We start from the raw sequence: 24712 nt of genomic DNA on the forward strand, positions 1-24712 counted from the left end.
TTTCTGCTTAATGACGCTGCTATAGGCCTAGTCTGCAGGGGGAGAATACTTTTACAGATACTCTGAGCTTCTCTCCTCTCTGTCTGTATCATTCATGTCTCATCAATGCATGTCACTAATTCACTTCTTCCCCGGAGTTGTTGGTGCTTTGTCGTCTTGCAGGTCTCTGCTGATCGTGGTGGTGCCTGCTGCCGTGGTCCTGCATGACGCTTCCTGCTGCTATTATAATCTATCACCTTAGCTGTGCTTGTTTCTACTATTCTGCTATATTAACTGCCATAACATATAAGTCATATTCACATTACTATAGATGTTATTATAGTTACTGGAAGTGTGTCTGTCTCTGTCTTTAAGTCTGTCTTTGTCTCTCTCTGTCCATCTGTCCGTCTTTTCTCTCTTTCTCTCTCCTTCTCTTCCTCTCTCCGGTGCAGACAGATGTCCGTCCTCCACAGAGCTGGGTCTGTCTGACGTTCCTGTCTGTTATAGTGAAGGTTTTCGTTGCCACCGTACTCTACGGGGGAATTGTTGGGTCTATGTAAATTATAAATAAGTCATAGAGGTTGGTCTTTACCTACTCTGTAAAGTGTCCTGAGATAACTGTTGTTATGATTTGGCACTATAAATAAAATTGAATTGAATTGAATTGAATTGAATAGATGACAACCAGAGGTGCAACTAATGATTATTTTCTCTTATATTTCTTGTTTTGAAGGACCAGTAGTCGAAAAAACCCAAAGATAATAAGTCCTTAAACTCCTTACGTTTGTAAACCTGAAACTATCAAATATTTTATCCAAAGTCATTTTATGGTATTTAATGTCAAGAATCTAGAGTGGAATATGAGCAGAAAAATGCATTTTTCTTTCTTTTTTTCCTATTGCGTATGAATAAGAAACAAAAAGCTTATACGGTACGAGCATTCATTCTCAGCTTTTTGTTCTTTCACAGTCCTTTTATGTTTAATGAGGCCTTGCTCACTGATCGACAGCCACACAGGCAACAAGGGCATCATTACACTCCTGATGAAGCAGCGGAGACCCATCCAGAGGAGCAGGTGGTTGCGGGATAACGGGGATTATAAGGAGGAAGTCTGTCAGTGGGAGGCTTCAAATGGGATGTTCATTTGCAACCTTGGATCCATTTACCCCGCTAATGAATTACTAGCATCACAGGCTCTTAGGAAATTAGCAGTCTGAGAAGTAGAAGTGGCGGTGGGCGTGTGCAGATGGAGGTTTGGTTGAATGGAGAGAAGGCGCATTATAAAAGGTCACTCGTTTAATCAATGTAAAGCAAGTTCTCGATCATAGAGCTCAGCACCCAGAGGCTGGATGCTGAATGCATGAGGGTGGAGACGGAATGTCTGTCTCTGTTTGTCTCTATGTGTCCTGTGATAGACTGGCGTCCTGTCCAGGGTGGACCCCGCCTCACGCCCCATGTCAGCTGGGATCGGCTCTGCGACCCCCTGTAAGCTGTTTTTAAATATTAACGCCCTCAGTAGGAACCAATGGGCCTAGAGCTGAACGGCACAGAAAAGGTATGGAAGTTAGACATTATTGAGGGACCACTGAGGGGCCAACGTAGGTTATTCCTGGTTTTACTCTTTTCATGAGATTTGTTGACAATAATAAGATACAGAATAACACCCTGCTTATCATAATTACATGTTGTATTTTCTGTCTCTTTCACTCATTAAGGGTGTGTTTCAGTTATCTACTTCCTGTTGTGACATTAATAATACTTCCCGTTAACCTTCACTAAACCTCTACATGCCACTCACTGGATGTCAATTCAAGTATTCTTTGTGTAACTGCTTTGTTCTTGTTTTAGAGTTGCATTTCCCTGTTTGCCCAGCAGGGGTCTGCAGTGAGAGCGCTGCATCCTCGCGGCAACATCAGCGCAGCAGAACAGAGGAGCTGCTCTCGCTCCCTCTGGGCTTTGACGTCAACAGACAGATCTGAGCCAGCACTGCAGCTGTGCGCACACACATGCACACGCACACACACACACACGCACACACACACGTTCATGCATATGTGTTCGAGACACATGTAGGCTTTGCTCAGACTCAAAAGTGCACACACACACACTTTTGAATCTTGCACAGCAATGACACGAATGCTACCCCGCCACCCCCCACCCCCCTCCACACACACACACACACACACACACACAAGCCAACATTGCAAATAGGAGAAATGGAAATCCTCACTAGGCAAAAGTTGGAAAAAAATCACCAGAGGGTATTAGACATGATTTTAGCTGGATTTAAAGCATGACCAACTCAAGAAATGTCCCCTGTTTGCCGTAGGTCCACTGTTGGTGAATGTCTAACGATGCCTAAGTCCACTGTTACGCAGGTCACCAAGTGCACACACACACACACACACACACAAACACACACACACACACACACACACACACACACACACACACACACACACACACACACACACACACACACACACACACACACACACACACACACACACACACACACACACACACACACACACACACACACACACACACACACACACACACACACTGACGACCATGCAATTAATGCTTCTAATGTGCGTTTCTCCATGCTTGGATAACAACAGTCAGTCTATTTGTGTGTATTTGCATGCATGCTGTAAGTACGTTTGTGTGTGTGTGTATGTGTGCATGTGTGCGTGTGTGTGTGTGTGTGTGTTTGTGTTTGTGTTTGTGTGTGTGTGTGTGTGTGTGTGTGTGTGTGCCATCATCTCTGACCTTGGCATCAGCCTGACCCGTGAGTAAAGGCTTCTCCTCTGTGATGGCGATCTCCTGCATTTCTGTTGTCATGGTGTCACCTCCTGTACAGGCAAAAAAAAAAACAGAGCATGAAAACCTGTCGCTGCAGTTGTTCTGTACATACATACATACATACATACATACATCCTATTATTCTTACACAGATACTTGACACAGCGATGTGGGAACAGGTGTGCCAAACACACACACACACACACACAGAGGTCGACACACCCACGCGCCGAGTGATTCAATAGTGCATGTAGATGTTTACCTGTGGGACTTTGTTTGAGCTGTGGGACCTTAAGAAAGTTAATTAGTAATTAGCGCTGGCAGAGATGAGCAAGGGGAGAAAAGTAGGGAGCTATAAAGGAGGAGGAGGGGTGGATCACATATTGGGATGTGTCAAAATTGGTGTGATGACATGAGGATAGAGGAACGAAAGCACAGAGAGACCACGGCTGGGTGATACAGAGGGCAACACGGGACAGAGACGTGTGAACTGAGAACCTGTGACTGTGAAAAGCGAGAGGCCGATAAGGGTGAAGTGAAGGAAAAAAACACTTTGTGTAGCATTACTTTTATCTGAGGAAGGTCAGTGAACCGTGCCGCTTATTTCCACACCTTTACAGCCCCAGCGTGTGGACCTGTGCAGAACACCGGAGCAGCGAGGAATTTAAATGCTGACACCCAAGGGCATCGCTGCAGGCGGTTGTTCAGTAAGGCAGAGGTAAGTTAATTTCTTCGACATTGCCACTTTTATGCGTCCACAGCTCTGGGAATTCAAACTGGAGGCTTAACAATTAAGACTGCAGACGTGCCGGGCTGTAAATGTCACTGAGACTCGACTCGAATGACTTGTCCGCGTTCATTCTCAGTTGGGTATTTCTGAAATTGCAGGGCTGTAGAATTTGAGTCCGGCCTCGGCCTTTGAAGTATCAAACTTATCTTGGTCCTTGTTGGCTTTTAGGAATTAGTGAATTTGTTCCTGGCTGCTGATTCAGGATCAGTTGCACAGAACGTTGCCTAAATTCTATGCATTGATTAGTTTGATGTTAGAAGATCTTGTTTATAGATCCATCCTTACTCCTTAATCACTATATTACCATTACCAGTTTAATATAAAACATTTCTTGCGTTGGCGTATGTGTAACGTTACCCGGCACGCAAGCGCACACTGGCATCGTCGTGACTTGATGACGACCGTGCGTTGGCGATAATTCGATGTGATCACTTATCGTCTTGCAATGGAATCGCATCATGATGACACCATATATTGAGATATTGTGATACTCAGTTATTTAAATTGAATCTGAAAAATAGTTTGAGCTCATATTTTTTAAGTTCTTTAAAAAAAGAGAGATAAATACTTTTACTTCGTACGTATTTAATTCCCATAAGTCTCAATGGTTTATTTGATGTTTATCGATGCCGAAAAAAGACCTTGGAATGAAATTACGCCGGAATTACACTTTAAAGGAAAGGTTGTTATTGTGCCCGTTTGACAGCATCATGCTCGAGCTGACATTTAAAGCTGAAATATGGGACCCTCTGACATCACTCTCAATTCATGCTCTCATAAACCGATGACTGTATTGTGTGTGTGTGTGTGTGTGTGTGTGTGTGTGTGTGCGTGTGTGTGTGTGTGTGTGTGTGCACTCATCAGAAAATGAACTGCTGCCCTGAAGGGGAAGGGGGACTGTGTCTCTCTGGGTCTCAAACGGAAATGATTAGTCACCAATGCAACACACACACACACACACACACACACACACACACACAGACACACACAGACACACACACACACACACACACACACACACACACTATTATTTGTGCCAATTGCCAATTAATTCATTGAATGCAGCCTGGGTGTAGTTCCCATTTAAAATCCTGGAGCGTGCGAATGTTCGGACATTTAGCCTGAAAAACGAAATTGTAGATTCATTGTCCAACAAGTCCTCCAGCCCACACAACCACAAAGGAAGTGTGTTGCTATAGTTTAATACGACCCTAAGGAGTATTTCCTAAAATGATCGCCTCTTAGACAGCAACGCTTCAAATGGCATCAAAAATGAGACGAATACTAAATCTTCTGAGTCTGATTGATGTCTCTTCCTCACGACCCCTTCCCCCGGTCTCCTCTGTGACCAGCGGGCTTATCAAGCCTGTTTCTGGACTGTTGCTTTGCCAAGGACTTTTGGTGGCTCCACTGCAGTTATACCCTCTGCATCTACCACATGCACCAACGCCAATGCAGGGTGCAAGCACCGACGCAAGCTCTTGCACTGGATGGGACCTCAGTATCTTACTTGAAGACACTGCAGCGGGTCAGGCAGCTGCTTTCTGACACGTAGACTCGAATCTGGCCGGTCTCTGATACTGTAGATTGCTTTTCCAGAGCCCATCCCCAACTATTTTTATAGGTTTGGCATATCTTGACAAGCCAGCAGAGTAAATGTGTTTACGCGCCTCTGTATATATAAATAAGTCTCTGGTATGAAACCATCTGGATGTTTGGAAGGGTTAGTAACAAGGTAAGTAACACGGTAAGTAATACTAGCTGTATCTCTGTAGCGTTTCTGTGCATTTGAAAACAACTTTATTAAACAACAAATTAATTGTTTAATCTAAAAATATGTCAGAAAACAAGATGTTTATATCACAAACAGTTAGCATTCATTGAGAGTCCTGCATCTAACCACCTGATGTGTCATGTGTGATGACGGAGAATACACGGAGGAGGGGACCCAAATGCAGACACGGAACTCAGGAGACGGTATTAACATATTTAATAAAACTTATTTACAAAAGGTGCACTAAACACAAAGGGGAAAAAAAGAAGAGAACTGATACAAACTGACACGAGGAATGGACACAAGAGGAACAGGTGCACAGGGAGACATCAAGGTATGTTGAGGGTATGATCCGGCACTGAGTGAGGCTCAGTACCGGGTTAATATACAGAGTGGCAGGTGATCAATGTTAACAAGGATCACCTGCCAGGAAAACAAACTCAAACCAGAGAAACGAAAGAGAGCACATACAGAAAAACACCGACAGAGGGAGACAAAAACAACGATTAAAAGGGAGAGAGAAACTGTCCAGAACTAATCACGACATGATGAACATCAACCAATATTCACTCTCCTTTAAGCCTTTAGCTAAATGCTCCACGATGTCTGCTAGCTAGGCGCTAACCTTATCCATCCACTGTCTGGTGCTTGACAGTTCGTGTACAGTGCTTTCGTCAGAGCTTTTTACTGTTACATTAAGCAGCATTGATACGGGCCTCCGTAACTTGCCCATTTTACTTAATCCGCTCTCTCTCCCTTACATACACGCTCTCTCCTCCACATAGTTTCCTGATGCTACAACATTTTAAATCGGCCTAACTCCCGCTATCATCCATCTTTCTTTATCTCTGCCTCCGCCTCTCTCTCTCAGTCGGTGTGTTTCAGAGCGTGTAATAACTGCTAAACTGCACAGGAGGCACCGTCTGTCACCGCGGAAAGAGAAACAGAGAGATGGAGAGATAGAGAGAGAGAGAGAGAGAAAGGGCAGATTGGCATGAAGAGCAAGAAGGGGAAGAGAATGTGTTGCTGGCCGAGAAAAGGAAAAATGCACGAATCTACTCTGCTTCCACATTTCAGCTGTCAGCAGGAAACAGTTGTCGGGCTCATCTGTTGCACCGAACAGGTTCCACGTGTCAGATATCAGGCTGCGTCGGATAATTGCTCCGGCTAAATTAATCCAAGCGTCTTCTCTGCACATTCATAATCATAATCATGCGGAGCAATGCTAGCAGGCTGCCTCATTCCGACGCTTCAATCCTTCCTGTCACCCCCCCCCCCTCCCCTCCCTTCATCCTCCCATCTCTTTTTCTGTCACGATTAATCCATCTCTTCATCCTTTGATGCAACGCGATGTCACCGCGCTCTGGATTCAACAGGCACTATGAACTCTCCGCAAGCTGATTTGTGCTACGAAAGACTGCGAGCTGCCGCGGGTCCGGTGACGTTTTCAGAGCGAGATAAGAGCTAAATATGCTGCTGCTGCTGCTGGATGCTGATGCTCAAATAGGAACGCGAGATGATGTCTTCATGCTGATAAACGTAGAAAGTTGTAGTTATGTGATGTTTGATGGTTAACAACTCATGTATTAATGATTTATAGATCTGTAGAAGGCCATTAATGAAGATAACTTTTAGAACGCATAGATGAGGCCTTATTGCCTGAAGAAAAGTTGTACTAGACTGATATTAGACGTAAGGGCCTCTCACACGCACGCTGTATGCAAACCTGACATTATCCAGACATTACCCGGCGGAGCTGTATGTGAGAATGCAAATGTCCAAACCAGATGGACATTAAACAGACTTTACCCTGCTAGCTCTCTATTTAAAAAGCCTGTGTGGTGTCGAATTGATCCCATGTGTGAATAGAGCCTGTTGGAGAGTTCGCAGCAAGCGAGTTGGCATGTTGATGACATTTCTCTCATGCGGTTCGCGCAAAATTGGAAGAAAAAAAAAACAAACATCCGATGGCGAAGAAGGGCCATCTACACAACGGTGCCAACAATAACGTCTAACTGGAGAGACGACGAGATTCGGGAACTTCTGTCTGTGGGTACGAGTGGACGCCAAACTCGCCAGAGACATTCAAGGAACAGAAAGACACTCGGTTGTTTAAGACCAAACTACGAACGCCATACGTGACCTCGGCGTAATCTGCATCATGTCCTCCTGAATGCTCGACCCAGGCGCCACCCCTCGTCAAACCCAAACGCAGGATTTACAGAAAGTGAGAACACATCTCGATGTACAGTAAGCGATAGCAAAATAATTATTCAAGTTCTATATGTAGTGGGTCCTATGCATGGCCATATTAACGTATGTACAGAGTACAAAAAAATGGCGCCCATTCATTGTTAGTAAAGCTGCTCAGTGGCACATGGTTGCCTTAGAATGTTGCTACTTCTCGGTTGCATGGTGTCTTCTCGTGAACACCGGATCTTAGCGTTCCCGAGCACCAAGCACAAAACAACACGAAAAAAACAATGGAAAACAACACAAAAAACATCTGACACAATGCGGAAGAAGTGTGAGCACAAGCTGTGTTTCTGCCGGAGCCTTGCACTGGGTTCTACGGAGATGGGAGGTAAACTGCTGGAGGTGTTTCAATACGGCTCTTTTTAGCCGCGCACCCTCCTCCTCCTGCCCATAACTCGATTCTGGTAGGGTCTAAAATTATGCCCACCTACATTGTTTTAGTAGAGGGCTCAAGATAATTATGAGCCTTTTCATTGGTATGCAAAAATGTTTCTGGAGATGATCTCTTCCCCGCATGTATGGGAGTGAATGGGCGAATGTGCTTCCGGGACATCGGACACCTCACAAAAAGGCGAGTGATGCAGTACCGCGCTTGGCCACTAACCCCGTAGGAGAATTTGATGAGAGCACCTGTCCTGGGGACCTGGTCCTATGTATAGCTTTTCGAGAAATAGCCCTCTCTGACTCCGACACGGACTAAAGCTCTCGCCTTCTCCTGCCAAACCAAATCATTCTACTGTGTAAAGTTTAGCTTGTTCTCAGCGGTGCATGTGCAGACTGACTGATGCGGGGTTTGATTTCCCAAGGTTTACCATAGCTGTGCTATTACTCTGCTCATACCAGACTGCTACCCGCAAGAACACCCAAGATAATGCCTGCACTTGGAACCGTACGTGTAATTCATTTAGATTTCGATTTCTGCATCAATGTGATGAGCCCTCCTTCAAGATAAACATGAATAATGCAACATAAGATTACATATACCGTAAAAGAACATTTGATCCACATTTCCAGATCTCCCTATAGCTCTGCTAATCTGCTTTCTGCCAGCTCATTACATCACTTTCCCTCCCTGCTGCTTTTGATGTGCAACATACCAAAATACACGTTTCAGCAGGGCAAAGCTGCTCTAACCCGCAATGGCTGTTAAGGGGTGGATGCATTTCCATTTCTATAAGACACAGTCTGCAGGAAAAAGCATCTGTGACTCTTGAAGTTTGATACATCAGAGCTTGTGTTTCTGCCAGGGAGAGAAATGTTTTATCTTGTACAGTAAGGAGCAGCAACTCTCACAGAAAGGGCTTCATCTTCAAATTGTATTTCTCTTCAATCAACCACTAGATTATTGTTCGCATAAGCCGCTGTCAGACAGCAAAACTTCCTCTCCCTCCGTTCTCATCCACCGTCTTCCTCTTTATTTTAATCTATTTCTCACAGCTCTGCACTCGTCCCCGCCTCACTCCGTCCATCTTTTGTCACGCTGCTGACTTCTCTCTCTCTCCGTTTCTGCCAGTCATCGCTCCTCGTCCTGTCTCACTGCAGGTCTTTGTCTCGTTCCTGCAATCCTCCTTCTGTCTCTCCCTCTTTCTTTATTTCCACTCAACAGCGATTGAAAAGGAAAAATGGGCAAACAGTTCAGCTGGCAGGCCCCTTTTCTTTTGCTCTCTCTCTCTCTCTCTCTCTCTCTCTGTGCTGCCATCAGTGTTTGCAGCTCTGCACAAATAGGCGCGCCCCGACAGTCTGATAAACACACACAGACACATCAACAAAGTAATGTAGGGCACCGAGCATTAAGGTGAACTATATTGAGAATGTAGGCTGAAGGCTGAAATGCTGAAAGGTTAAACCCGTGGCATTTGGGGGGACACGCGCAGCTGCCCGGGAGCTTTGATGCGGAGGTGTTTCAAGGCTGCACAAGATGACAGGGTGGTGGACCCGGCTCAGTGGGCTACAGTGTGTATGTAGACGTCATGTCCTGGGCTCAACTATTATCTTTCATCAGCCCCCAGTGATACTGTGTCTCGATGGTACGGTCATATTGGGTCACATTCGTTTACAAAATGTCAATGATGAAATTATGTTATTTGAAAAAAATCGACAGAAGTTCCTATAGGATACTTAAGTTTCAAAACCACTCAGTTTTTTCCCCATTTACACCTGAAATAATTACAATTTTGGGCAATTGGAGTCAGCAAAGAAAGCTGTGAGACAACACTGATCTAATCCAATTAATCCTTCAGGCCCATATTGGCAGATATTGGCTTATTGCAGATGCTACTGGTGGCTGATAACCCAAAAACTGCAGTACGGATACAGAAAACTAGGTTTAAGGTAATTTAGGAACAGTGTCATCAATACAAAGTTGGCCCATGCCTCGTGTGTATCTTGGACACTGGAAAAAGAATATCTAAATGGATCATACGGGTTATTATTATTATTATTATAATCTGATTATTCCCTAAAACTGGGAAAGACCATTTGGGGTTATTGCATGGTAACACACTGACTTAAACACTTCCTTTCACAGCCTACATCCCAGGAGAAGATGGATTTTATGTAAAACAAAACAAATTCTTTGTGATTTGAATTGTTACTCATGGGCAGTGGCAAAATTAATGTTACGGTTGGACGTAATCTAGTGAAACTGCAACTAATTTGCCGGTCAAGTCACTCGCATTAACAACATTCACGATTCTCCCGATAATGGAAATGCACCACGATTAAAGCTAATAGGTGAAAAGCAACAATGACAAAAAGGGACAGAATTTGCAGTAGAGTGATACCTCTTCTTGCAACTCTCCCTCAACCTGTGATTGGCCAAAGTTTCCCGTCATGGCTAGATCCTCTAAAGCTTGCAAACAGAGCTGAGCAGAGGTGCAGAGACCTAGTTTTCTCTCAGAACACTTAAATTACAATGCAATAATTACAATTCTTTGCCCAACAAGGCCCAAATTAAACTGCTTTCTCTAGCTTTAACTTATTGTGAGTGATGATCCGTTATTGTCCCGTCCCTCATGGTAATGTTATTTTTAGGAGACAGGCCTGATATTTACACATCCAGCAGACGCATAACTTCACAACGGTGAAACCTGATAGCGTGCAGTCGTCTCCTTCACCCAAATGTATCACTCTGCTGACACAAACACACGCATAAGCACAGCAGAGAGACCCAGGTGTTGAGGACATAAACACTTTGAGGACCGAATCTGTTCCCTGTCCTGAAGTAAACCACGTTAGTCTGCGGTGCTTCACAGCTGTCACACCTGGGTACCGCTGTGTCACTTCTATACGCACAGCGGGATGATGTGCGGCTCTGCCCGAGGTCTCACTGTCGGCTTTTACAATTCAGCACTGTGACGTACAGATGGCATACAGGAACTTCAGCTTTTCACTGCATGTTTGCTCAGGCACTGCTGAACCTCTGCATATGCAATATCTGTAACCAACTGTACCATCTACTCTGTTTACATGCACCACACTTTGTGTCTGCAGGTCGATATGTTTACATATCCCATCATTTACTCATATCCTACAGTATATGATTGCTTTTATTGTTGCCTGTTGATTCCGAGAGCTTCCGTTTCTTATTCAATTACTGCTGCGACAACCTCATTTCCACATGGAGATCAATAATCATCTTATCTTAATAGACATAAGTGATAATGTATTAAAGGAGATGGTAAAAGTTTTTAGGGCAAATTGAATTTGTGGTTTCAACAAGAAACATCCCTTACTCTGTCTCTCAGGGTATTTAAATAGGCTTATAAAAGCTCACAACAACAAGTTCTACTGTACATTTCTAAGGGGTCTGTTGCTAGATCTGCAGGACAAAACACAGACAGAGAGAGAGAAATGAGCAACGAATGCCTGGAGAGAAACGAGGCACAACACCAGCCACCATGGAGACCCAGAGAGGAGCCAAAGCTCCCCTTCTCCCCCTGTCAGAGCCAAGCATTTGCTCACTCTCCCCCTCTTTAAATCTCCCGTGCAGGTTCCCACGGCGTTGGATGAGCATACGTGGTCCACCTCGGCTCTCCCAAAAAAAAAAGACACAAATGAAAGAGCATTTCAGAAAAGCCTGTTTTCTCTCTCCGTCTCTCAGCAGATCACTTTAGCCTCTTGTCTCCTCCAGTCCTCCGTCGTCCATCACTCAGTTCTTCTTTTCATTTTCAGGCCGCCTATTATTCCCCTTCATCATGATCTCACCTGCACTCAGACTTGCAGTCTCTCTGTCTGTCCTGAAAGGTGAGAGTGATCTGTGACAAAGGTTACCGGCCAAAAGAGCAGATGACCTTTTGCATCCTCAGAAATATCATGAATATACAGTAGCTTTATTGTGAGTTTTAGTCTCTAGCTAGCCTCACGAGACCATCCTGATCTTGTGAGCTCCATTGTATTTTACTCGCACATCAGTCTGGTAACGTGCGGGAGAGAAAGTTTGGAGAAGGTTCCCAAGCAATCGAATCAATCAGCGTTTTGAGGCAGGTTGAAGTGTGACGCAACAAGAAGCTACAGTTCAGTGTAAACAACATGGCGGCATCCACGGATGAGATGAGCGCAGCTATCGAGCAAGCCACTTGCTAACGCATTTTTCTCTTGGATCCTTCTGTTGGAATATGTACCCGGCGTCTGAAATTGTGCCTTTTATCCATACATTTGCATTACATATACTGCAAATATCCATTACCGACATGTTGTTTACTTTCTGAGCTTTGCTTCGGGGCTGTTAGCACGTGATACACCTCGTTGATCTGATTGGTTGATTTTGATCGGATGGATTAACCAATCAGCAAACAGTAGTTTTGCCCCTTCCCAAGAGATCTCCAAACGAAAGTTCCCAGCTGGATTTGCTGAGCAAAGAATTATGCGAATCAATCCATCTGGCGGAGTCAGGTTAGTCTTAAGCAGGTTTCATTACCAATTACTCATTCATGCCGTTGAACTGCCGTTATAATCCAAAAAACTAAATCAAAACAATGAAACCTTACGTCTAGTGCAATCAGTGCTAACATTGGCAAGCTAGGTTTTGACTTCCCGAGTGCAGTTGGCCTAACTTCCTAGCTTCGGTTTTCCAAGGGGAAAACAAACTGTTCAATGGTTCCTCCCAAATGTACAGATGTACGTGGCTTTAATGGTTTAACGATACATAACCTCTAAAAATGCTAATTGGGAAAAACATGTCTTGCATCAATGTTTGTGTGCTAATGCTGCGTTCAAACCAAACGCGAGTGAACATTTTGCGCGGCAGGATCACATCCAACGTCAATGCCTATCACCTTTGAGATTCTCCATAGCCCTCATCAATCCAAACTCCATTTAGGAAACAAGCATTTTGAAAGGTTTTTGCTTGTCGTCTTGCAGAACAAGACAAAGTGACTTTTTTACAAATCCTGATGTTGTTGTTTCGCCCTCCTTTTGATCCATTTAGTGCAATAAAATCACAGCAAAGTCATCCATACACACTTCCTGGAGGAGGCGGTGGAATTCAGCCAGCTGTGCGCACCCTCTGGATGATGCTATGAAGCCAGACACTACGGAGTTTGGTTTTCAGATGTATCCGGGACTTCAACTATATGTTAAGCAGCAATGTGTAGAAACTTTCAAATGTAAGGATTTGTTTATTTTCCGTTTTCTATGTAATTGTAAATTAAGTGTCTTTGAGTTTTGGACTGTTGCCCTGTCAAAACAAGCAGCTGGATTACATCACCTTTGAGTCCAGAAGTAAATCTGGATGTTTTTAAGACGCTTGAAAAGTCATACAAACATCATCAATCATTTCTAAATGGCGACCGTGTGCAGTAGAGAAATCCCCCTCTATGAAGTCTAATGCACAGAACAAAAGAACAAACGGTGTGTGTGATAATGAACAAGCATGTGCTTCTTGTTTTCTACCCTGTTCTTTTTCTTTATCTGTGAAATTCAAATATTCTCTCTCCTTCAGCGCGATCGCCCCTGAATGTGTCATGGCGGCCGACAGATAGGCTTTTAGTTTGTTCGCTCAATAGCTGTGGGAGTGCATCAGAGTGAAGCGTGAAGTGAGACCAGTAATTACCTTGACTAATTACGTGAATGCTCAAAAGACAGCGGTTCATTTTGTTCAGGTCAGATCCGTGAGAGTTTTATTCAGTCGCATGTACAGAAAAAACAAAAGACCTGAGAGAGGCTCAGACGGACGAATTGATTGTTTCGATTCAGGGCATAGGCCAACAGACGAGCACATGATCACAGGCACACAGGGGCCCATACAAACACACGCACACGCACACACAGTAATTGACCTTCAAGCTTGGGTACATTTATATGTTGGAGCCTTGGCTGAGAGCTGATGGAGCTAAATGGCTCGGTGATGGTGATCTGATTGCAGCTGCAGCCAAGCATAAAGCAATTTATTTAGAACTCATCTTTAATAAAAAAGGGCCGTTTGGTATGACGGTATCATACCGTCGACAGTATACACGTGTCTACCAGGAGAGATTTGAGCATACCGTTTATACCTATGGATATATTGTTTGTATCGTAAAAAGAATAATGTAGCGGGAGGAAGCTTTCCCTCAGCGTCACTGCAATTACACTACAGAACAGTTACGCCGCCGCACCACAAACTTCACCTATTCAGCCAACGCGCTGGAAACAAGCCTGCACCACATATACACACGTACAGTATGTGCCATTTCCTGTGTATATTTAGAGCATAAAGTTACATTTAGCAAACATTATCTGCACTTTCTTAACCACATTTACCCAAGAAATGTTTCCATGACATGTTCTCAATCCCATAATCCTGTAATCTTGCAACAAGGGGGTTAGTGCCTTGCTCAAGGGCCACTTTCATTTGTGTTTAGTCCATACAATGTTTGGTGATAAGGCCTGACTCACAGTTGGTTTTCCAGTTCATCTTCTGTTTTCGTAAGGAACACAAACTCCCACAAACTCCTTGGTTCACTCCCAAGGTGCTGGCTGGGGTTGAACGGTTAAATTCTTCCGCACCAAAGAAAGAAGACTATTTCTTCACGGACCTGGCTTTGTGCTCAGGGGTTTTGTCATGCTGAAACTGGAAAGGACCTTGCTCAATCGCTGCTACGAAGTTGGAAAGAACACCATTGTCCAAAATATAATTACGGGCTGCAGCATTAAGCGGAACTAAGTTGCCTTGTTCAAAAATGATGAAAGACGTCCTCAGAACAAGTACAAAGACTGGGGCGTCCACATACTTCTGACCACCTGGACCCTTTGTTTACACTTCCTCTATCTCTATAATCAAACTGATAAGAGCCGATAGCTACAAGAGGAGCTCAATTGACGCATTATTGGGAGAAACTGTTCCTGAAACCTTAGTAAATGATGTTAAACTGTTGCTGTTATGGGCTCAAATGTGAGCTGTTAATGAGGAGGATTACAGTGTTGATTATGCAGATAAATTGAATTTGTAGAAATGAATAGTAGATTAAATATCCAGACACAAAGGCTAAAGGGACACTTACTGTCTCCTCCTCACAGTGTCTGATTGTGACAGAGCTTAGAGGAGAATGTGGTATGAATAAATACTGCAGGCACCAAGTAGCTTCCATTACTGTTGAGGTATTTAAATTCATGGATTTTAATTCCATGCAAGAAAACTTGGTTCCAGTATATTGGATTGCAAGACAGCTAACACAGGAAATAGTGGCGAGCTAAAGAGGCGAAATGCATTGGCCGAAATGCAATCATGGAACCCATCTGCTATTGTACGATGATTTAGCTTTTCATTAGCTTTCTGTTATTATCTCTCTGCCTTCGTATTCAGATATACGTTTATGGAGACGCCGTCTCTCAACCCCAATTTCATTCTCATGTCTCAAGTTGCTAATCTGACCGTAAACGGTGACCGCCGCGCAGAAGAGGAAGTCTTGGCCCCTATATCTGCTGGCTACACCGGAACGCGAGAAATATTAGCCATTGCCCCCAAAGGCTAAACTGTAGTCAGACGGACAGACGATGGGTTCCGAGATTGCTTGAACTTAAACAGACTTCTTTTTGGGGGGAATTTGCTGCAACAACCTAGTCTTGTGAGGCCATCCTGAACTCGCAAGTTCCATTGTATTTTACTCGTAGATCAGTCTAGAGAAAATTTGGAGCGCTTTGCCAAACGAACGTCCAATCAGTGTTGGTTTTGAGGCGGGTTTAAGAGTGACGCAACGAGAAGAAGAAGCGACTGTTCAGTGTAAACAACGTGGTGGCCTCCATGGATGAAATGAGCGCAGCTATCGAGCAAGTTTGATCAGAATTAGAGAGTATTCCTTCTCTGAAAGAAGAGCAAAAAACAGCACTTAAGGCTTTTATGGACACCTGAAATTGTGCCTTTTATCTGTAAATTTGCGTTACAGTAACACAAATATCCTTTACCGACATGTTGCTTACTTTCGGAGCTTTGCCCTGACGCTCTTTTCGTATGTCATACGCTTCATTGATCTGATTGGTTGATTTGTCCTGTCAGACAGATGGTTTATCCAATCAGCAACCAGTATTTTCACCCCTTCCCAAAAGAGTTCCCAGCTGGATATGCTGATCAAATGCGAATCATGCGAATGAATCCCTTTGGCGGAGTCAGGTTATACTTTAGTTTTTCTTGTCCAAGTTTCAGGTAGCTGTTTCCTGCCGTTCCATATTTATCCATTACCTACAGCCATTTTTACCAGCGGGCCTCAATCATGACAGCAGGCCCCCGTTGCTAGGAGATATATGACCCAACTGCAGACGACCTACTGCGTTTAAATACACTTCACAAGGATGTTGCGGGTACCAACGTCACCCCCGCGGACATGTTTTTGCTGTTTATTTTCTGCCCCGCTCAGCTCTTCCTCTGCCTGTGGATCTATTGACAAACAGTCCTGGTTATGTAACTGTGCACTGTGGAACGCCGACAACACACACACGCGCGCACACACACACACACACACACATACAGATTGTGAACTGTCGCCTCTGACAGCAGCAGACTGCATGCACATTTGGACGCCTTTAAGATGCTTTAATTCAGGTTAATCTCAGTCACAGAGTGTAAAATTTGCACCACACGGTTCATTTTTTAGTAAAAAAAAAATTACAAAATACATCTATGCACACTCTACTCCACATATCCAACCTGAGAAATATGAATGGAGTTTGGGGTGAGCGTCTGTCTATAAATAGGGTGTTGTGAAGGCCTGTGTGGACTCATGGGAACAGACAGGGCATTGTGGTGCCTGGCCTATCTGTATCTGGCCTCTAGCCATTGGGCAAAGGACTGAGCATTCCCCCTGCAAACACACACACACACACACACACACACACACACTGGCCTAGATGCTGCCAGTATGTGAAGACTGCTGTGTTCTCATACACCTACGCAGTATAAAATCCATACGCTCTGACCCAGATGCTGTTGTGCTCTAGCAGCTACACCTACACCGAATAAAAAAAATAAAAATAAAAATCCATATTTTTATAAACAGCCAGACTAATATGCACTAGACACTACAACTGGCCAAGACTCTGATGAAAACAATTCAGATGAAAAAACAAAAAAACACGTTCCTCCCATGGTCAGGAATTATTCAGACGAGACTGATCTCAAACACCTACGCAGCGGGCAACGCTGTTCCACGCTGTCTCGGTCATCAGCTAATGTGCTCCTCTTCACTGTACACGCGGTAAAAATACATCTGAGCTCATGCTGCAAAAGCACCTTCTATTAGGGTCGCGGAAAAAAAGTACTGTGCAGATTGTCCTGACGCAATTACATGGTCTGAAGCGACAACAACAAGCACGTTAACTCAGAGTTCTCAGGAAACGTCATCAGAAATACTTTCACTTGGAAACGGAAGTTTTGGTTTCTCAATTAACCTCAACGTTCCCGCACAGTTCAGTGTGATTAACATCAACTGGATTACATAACATAACCCAATGATTTCACATACCTGAGGAGATATCGTGATATACTGAGATAAAGTCCATGTAGACTGCAATGGAAGGAAGATATCTTCAAAATAAAATAAAAAGTCTTTCATATGTATATATATTTCTGTATCGTGTAACCAATGGACAAATGGGTTGAGGCAATATTTACGTTGGATTACGCTTTACATTCTGATCCTAAATTTGAACCTAATGAGAAAAATACTCTTTTTTCTTTATTGATATATAACTAGGCTCTACCGTGTGGTTATATCATATAGACTATTCATTATTGAAATACCCTAAAACATGCTATATTTGGAAATAAACTGTTAGCGAAAAATTCAATTAGAAGAAGAAGATGTCCCGCAAAATGGGGAAATTCAATTTTCACTATATTTTCATTTTACACACACACACAGGCTCAAAATACACACACATGCTCAGACAGGACCTATATACATGCAACAAATGGAGAGATGTTAGAACGAGGGGTCTGCCAGTGACCGGCGCCCCGAGCAGTTGGGGGTTCAGTGGGGCTCCTTGCTCAGCAGCCCCTCGGCAGTGCCCAGGAAATGAACTGGCACCTCTCCAGCCACGAGTCCATGCTCCATTCATGGTCCACACATGGACTCCAACCAGCGACCCTCCGGTTCACAGCCAAGTCACCTATGGACTGAGCTACTGCCGCCCCAATTACTCATATTGGTATAGAGGATTTTAGCCATAACGCTCTGACTTACGTTGTAGTTTACACCGCTGCCAAACTGATCTATTTTCATCTTAAACAAGAGTGCTTTTATAAAACCATTTGTTTTTAATATCAAACCTGACATTTACCAATTTCTAAGAATAGGTCAAAATCTATTCCCAAATGCCTGAACCATGAAAAACGAATTACTGACCGAACTGTGGTTTTAGGTGTCAGCTGTTGCACACAATGCTATGTCCTGACCTGGTTGACATTTTAATGACTATACACCACGTTTGGCTTCTTTTCCTTCACTTTAACCGGTAAAATTGAAAATCCCCTCTCCACAACCAAAGGATGCGAGTCTAAGTGTGGAAAGAACACTTCAGCTGTGCTCGGTGCGCTTTGGTCTCCATCCAAACTGTTCATTTTTCAGAAGCCCGTAAGCACAAATTCCAATGTTTGTTTTGCGCTCTCTGTGGTCTCTCGTGTCATGTTGGCTGGGTTTTAACACACTGAGCTGAATCTACTGTCAACAGAGAAAAATCAATGCTTCTGTTGGTGCCAACAGGGGGAAGTGCAACGTTAGACGATGTTAGTTACAGAAGCTGCACTCAGATGGGCGGTACAGGATACTACTGGAGCGTGTAAATAAAGGACAGGAGGGATCGTTCTTCATTTGTACAACCCGTCAATGCATTTTAATAAAGCTAGATTAGGCTTTTTGTTATAAATTACAATTTAGATTGACTTTTTGGTAGAAAATAGTATAAATTGTCCTGCAACCTTCCTCCGTTTGCTCTTCATACTCAATCATCTCACCATGTACCAGATCCAGCTTACCAATAGATGATAACTGCCTACTGAGCCAACTAGGAGGTAGAGTAGGGCCTCACCGCCTCGTATTTATGATAGTGATAACAACTGGTAACGCCCATTCAATCAGCTGGTAACATTTGTAGCGGGTGCAGGAAACACGGTGCATCAGTTTGCAGGCCAGAACATGTAAAAGAAAACAACAAGCAACACCTTTCACATTACCCATGGTCATCTGATATATTTTTAATATAAATGCCGGTTTAAGAATGTTCTTTTTCCTCTCATTTGTTCCAAAGGCATCAGTGTTCACATTTGTTCCAATCTCAAACTATGTAAAGTGGCAATTAGCGCCCCTTCGCTACAAATAAACAGTGATACTCGAACTGAGCCGCTAACAAAACTCTAACTCTGAAGAGGCAATTACACCCACAGACATGAGCATCAGCGCTGTAACACCATCTGCACTGAAACACCATCAAACACCACAGCGTCCAGAGTCCATTGGCTACAGCAATACCTCACATTTAATCAGTGGCTTGGCGCCGCAGCCACACTAAGACGGAGCGCTCGTTCCAAAACACTGACAGGTCTGTATGAACCCAGCAGCTGGCGTGCACTTGGGGAGGAGATCATTCTGGCGTCAACACCTCAACATAAGGACAAAACTATTTTCCGAGCAGTCAAGATGACAACAGCATTTGATTCCCTGATATTCTGGGACCTGATTCCACCTCCTGTTATAGCTGTTTACTGGCCTAGTTTGCACATCCCTCTTCCTTTCAACAGTGTTATCAGTGTCTTTATTTCATAGCAGCTAGGATCAGGTTATGATTGTAGCTCATTTAAAGTCAGGAAATTAACTCCAATCCGTCAATATTTTCATATAATAAACGACTTTATTGGCAAGACCTGAATTGTTTTATGAGTAATGACTCATATCTGGAAAACTAAACCATGATATGCTTTTATTTTATGTAAAAAATTAGGTTTTCAGAAGGTGGTTTCATAATTAAGCCTCCAGATGTGAATCCACAACATTCAAGGTCAGAAATAAACTACGATATGAACTTTTAATGCCTCACTGTACAAATCGGGGCCACCCTAACAGGTCAAGCATATTGTCTTTCCCTGCAATCAACTCTGATGGATTAGCAAACACTGCGGGAGTAAATGTTAATATTGGTAGAGTCAACAGGCAAGGTGACAGTGTGAATATGCTCGAGTAAGTTTCCCACACACACCGACAGCCGTGAGAGTGCAGTGGTGCTTTACAAAAAAAAAAAAAACGTGTTGGGAACCCTGTGGACCAGAGTTGACTCTGCCAAAGGTCAAACTGTCACTGACAATCTGAATGAACACAGACGATGTCCAATGATGGTACAACTAGTCTGTAATGAGGTCAGGTTGGTCAATAGTCACCATAGCAACGAGTTCAGTGATGCAGAGACGATGAAACATGGCCGTCACTATCTATAGCTTTTTAAAATAACAAACCTCAAAGCCGAATGCATCATCAGGTCATCATTTGCGGGTGTTCCCGTTTTGTCTGTGGCTTCAGAAATGTCTGCAAGCTCTATCAGCTCGGCTGCGGTTTTAATGATGTCAACAAGTTGATCTTGGATTATTAGTCTGGCCAGAACACAAACGCCCTGGGATGTAGCATCAGACCACAGGGCAAGTGTTCCAGCTGAAGAGTTTATTTTTTGATCCTGACAGATGCACATGACAAGACTCCAGAAAAACTCCACAAATCACCGCTATGACATGTCAACGGCCCGGCTCATTCAACGTAACTACAAACTGGCTCTGCTCAAAGATAATTAACAACATTTGGCAGTCGCTCGGGCTAGGTGTCAATAGCTTTATCAACAGAAATAACCTGTCACCAAGTAGTATTGAATCTTTTCCAGACAAGCGATACTCACATTTGATCCATTTTGTAACCAAATCTAGAAACAAGAGACAATCTTGCGATGAGATCACACCACCTGCGGTGCCATATCATGCCAAGTAAAACAGAGGGCATTGGCTTTTCTCCCAGTTCCCGAGCTCTTGCTCAGGACCGCACCTATCTTTGAACTTGACCTTCATTCTGATCTCAACAACACACCTGTAAAGATTTGTGACTGTATCTGGCACTGTTATGGGGCTATCATGGTGACAAAACCTGTCAGCAGACAGACAGACAGAAATATAAACACCTAGCAAAGCACTCAAAACCACCTCTAGTTCCCGCTGCATGATGTCAAACACACACACACACACACACACACCTACCTACAGACTCACAAGGTCAAAACCAAACCTGTGTCGATGTCACGACGGGTAAAAATGACTATATTTGTGCTTTTGCTCACAGCCAGTCACCACAATAGTTCTTCAATTTAATGCGATGTGTTATTTGTCCACTACCACTGCAGCTACAACTCATACATCAAATGAAGTACTCTGTATCATCACCAGTACTGGTATCTCTACCCCTTTAAGGTTACCGGTATCATCACACATTTTCAATACCCAGCCGTAGCTGTCACACAGTTGATGTAAGTGTCATCCATCAGTCTAAAATGAATGCTAGCATTTGTTTTGATCCTATGCCAAGACTTAAAATGTCAATTTCTTGAGTCGATGGAGAGAAATCTGTCAATTAACCCAAGAAATTCTGCTTTTTCAGTGCAACCCAGTCGAGGCAGAGGGCGGTCCATCATAGAGCCGAGTCTGTTTAACGCCCCTGCTTGTTAAAAGCAAGGATTTCATCACCACTGTTGCTGCTGCTGTTGCTGTTTGCTCATGGAGGAATCGGTGGGTCTCTGTAAATCATACATAAGTCATAGAGTGTGGTCTAGACTTACTCTATATGCAAAGTGTCTAGAGATAACTTATGTTATGATTTGGCACTATAAATACAATATAATTGAATTGACATATAATGTGTAAAAATGCCTCACCTCACCCTATTGGCATTGATTACTCATTGCTTATTTGTTAAATTGTTTGATCAATAAATCAATAGCATGTCAACAAATAATCACAAATGTCTGTGTTTGAACTGCCATTGAGTCGGATCAACAGTACAAAACTGCAGTTCGATTCACGATGATGTGAACCCATCAGCATTTCTTCTGATGTTCCCTTTATGTCGAGAACATCAGGAAATCGATGTGAAGAACAGGCGTGCAGCACAAGATTGGTTCTCCAGCTTAACATCTAGGGAGCCGCGTCAAGTCAAAGTTAAAACAAATGCACAGCAGAACAATTTGTTCTCCTGACCTCTATAAAACATCCCATGATTCGAAGTTTACGACGCTGGAACATGTTACGAGGGAAAGCTTTCCACACGTCTTCAAACACACTGAAAAGATGTACATGTTGAGACAGTTGCTTGGACGTAGCTGAGCGTTAACAAGTAAGGAATTAAAATAATCTTAATTAAGTTTGAGCAGCTCTACAATGTCAAAATATATATATTAAAGTAATTCAATCCTGCAGTCAGAGTTGTACACCTTAATGCGGAAAAAAAGGCACAAGTGGTCATTAAGAGTGTTCAATAATAAATAGTTAGCATAGTTTTAATGCTGTAGCCGATCCTTGTGGTGCCATTCTACTCCAGATACAGCAGGGTAGCTTTATAGAGCTCTTTTCCCGCTGGACAAAAAAAAACACCAACACCAGATCATATCCGTCCATATAGGGGTAATACCAACGAACGGCGTCCAACTGGTGATGCAGTTATGTTAGTCTATCATCTATAAGCACTTTTCCCGCGTTTAAAAAAACACCTGCATATTCATGCTATTGTTTTTCTGGGAAAAGAGACCATGTGACTTGTGAATAGTGGTGTAGCTGTGCAGATGGTTCTGGTTTTCATCTGCTGAGGTTTTGAGATATCTGCCATCCAACCCCGATACAATATAGCGCTGAATGGAAGCATGTTTGGGTCGCACGGGTCATTGAAAAGTGACACTGGAGGCGCAAAATAAAGGTTTTACTACTTTCCCTCAAAAAAGTCTCAAAGAAAACTGGATGTTATGAGATTTTCAGTGCGTTCGGCACAAATGAAACTCCCCTGATCGCGATAACAAGGCACATACCTTAATACATACCACATCAGCAGATAAACCCAAAAGTATGCATGTGTGAACTGACCCTTTAATATCCCACTGTAAGCAGTATTTTTCAGTAGCCAGGTCCTTCAATGTGTGCTCAGCCGCTTTGGTAAATACTGAAGATTAGTTTGAAAGAAAACAGCCACAAAGTTGGTGCTGCTGGTATCACCACACCCACCTGCACAAACCCAACACAGACAGACAAACCGTGCACTCTGTGTGCGTCCACTTGTATTTCTATGTCTCAGCACACTCTATCATTTCTGTCAAAGCTCGTGGAGAGCATGGGCGCGCATGCATGTGTACAGATAAATGCACAATCCTTGAATATGTCTAGTCCAGAACAACCTGCCTGCGTGTGTGTGTGCGTGTGTGTGTCTGTGTGCGCGCCTGTTATCAGCAGGGGCTCCACTTCACTCAAAGAGCAGTGAGGCCGCAAGTCTCCAAATGCGGTATGACTCACAGAATATGCGCGCGAGCTTTGCTTGAGTGCGTGCGTGCGTGTGTGCAGCTTGCAGCATAGTGAGAACCTGTCTGTAGAGCTGTGTGTAGACAGGGAGTTGTGTGTGTGTGTGTGTGTGTGTGTGTGTGTGTGTGTGTGTGTCCTTGGTCTGGCACGACACACTGAAGCAAAAACATTTCCCCTTGCGCGCCAGGCTATAAGATATTCCATAAGGGAGACTCTTACGAAACTGTTCTTTTCAGGGTTTTGCTGCGTGATTTTCTCTTCATTCTCTCAATTTTCCCATTTTTTATCCGAGGCAGGGCCAGAGAACACACTCTCACACACACACACACACACACACACACACACACACACACACACACACACACACACACACACACACACACACACACACACACGGGACACACCTCCATTTGACATTGACACACATTATTCCCCTCCTCTGGCGCGCCAAGAACCACAACAACAACCCCCTCGACCCCCACACATGGACAGTCCCAAACTCACTACCTCCTCCTCTGAGAGAGACAAAAAAACAACCTTTCTATCGCGATAATAGAAAGTATTTAACCATGAAATCGCCTCTGCTGCAGCTCTGTAGGGACACCAGTTTGAAAACACCACAAAGGAATGAGGATGAGGATGAGGATGATGATGCCAGCTGAGAGACAAGACTGATGATGGAGGAGGAGGAGGAGGAGGAGGAGGAGGGGCAGGGGGTCAGGTTCCGAGTCAAGTTCGTGCGGCTCGAGAAGGCCGAGAGTACCCTGTCCTCTGTCTGCAGGACACACACGCATGCCATTGCGCTGTCATGCCCGGGTCGGCTATTACAGGGTGGGGGGTGGAAGAGGAACAAAGAGCCGCTGGCTGTATATGCCACATGTGCGCGTCAACAACACGCACACTCCATCCCGCACGCACTCTTATCAAGCTCACATGCACGCGCAACTGAATCTTTTTTAATTGGACCTTGCAAACACGCACGTATGCATACTGATGTCTTTAATAAGCGGACCCAGCAGCAGCAGCGTGTGTGTGTGTGTGTTTGCAATCAAGGAGGAAAACACGGGGGGACTGATTACTTTGGTATCGGTTTGCATAATGCAATTTT

General features: G+C 43.8%; 1 protein-coding gene across 1 annotated transcript in view; it reads right to left on the reverse strand.

Annotated features, from left to right (window-relative positions):
• ndrg2 (NDRG family member 2) overlaps window positions 1–24712 on the reverse strand; it is a 35609-nt gene that overhangs the window by 10231 nt on the left and 666 nt on the right. Inside the window, exon 2 of the mRNA XM_083937101.1 lies at window positions 2755–2837. Within this exon, the coding sequence (XP_083793227.1) occupies window positions 2755–2826 (72 nt within the window). The 5' untranslated portion in view covers window positions 2827–2837. The remainder of the gene's footprint in view (window positions 1–2754; window positions 2838–24712) is intronic.

This window comes from Echiichthys vipera (assembly GCF_963691815.1).
Source record: "Echiichthys vipera genome assembly, chromosome: 22".
Classification (NCBI taxonomy): domain Eukaryota; kingdom Metazoa; phylum Chordata; class Actinopteri; order Perciformes; family Trachinidae; genus Echiichthys; species Echiichthys vipera.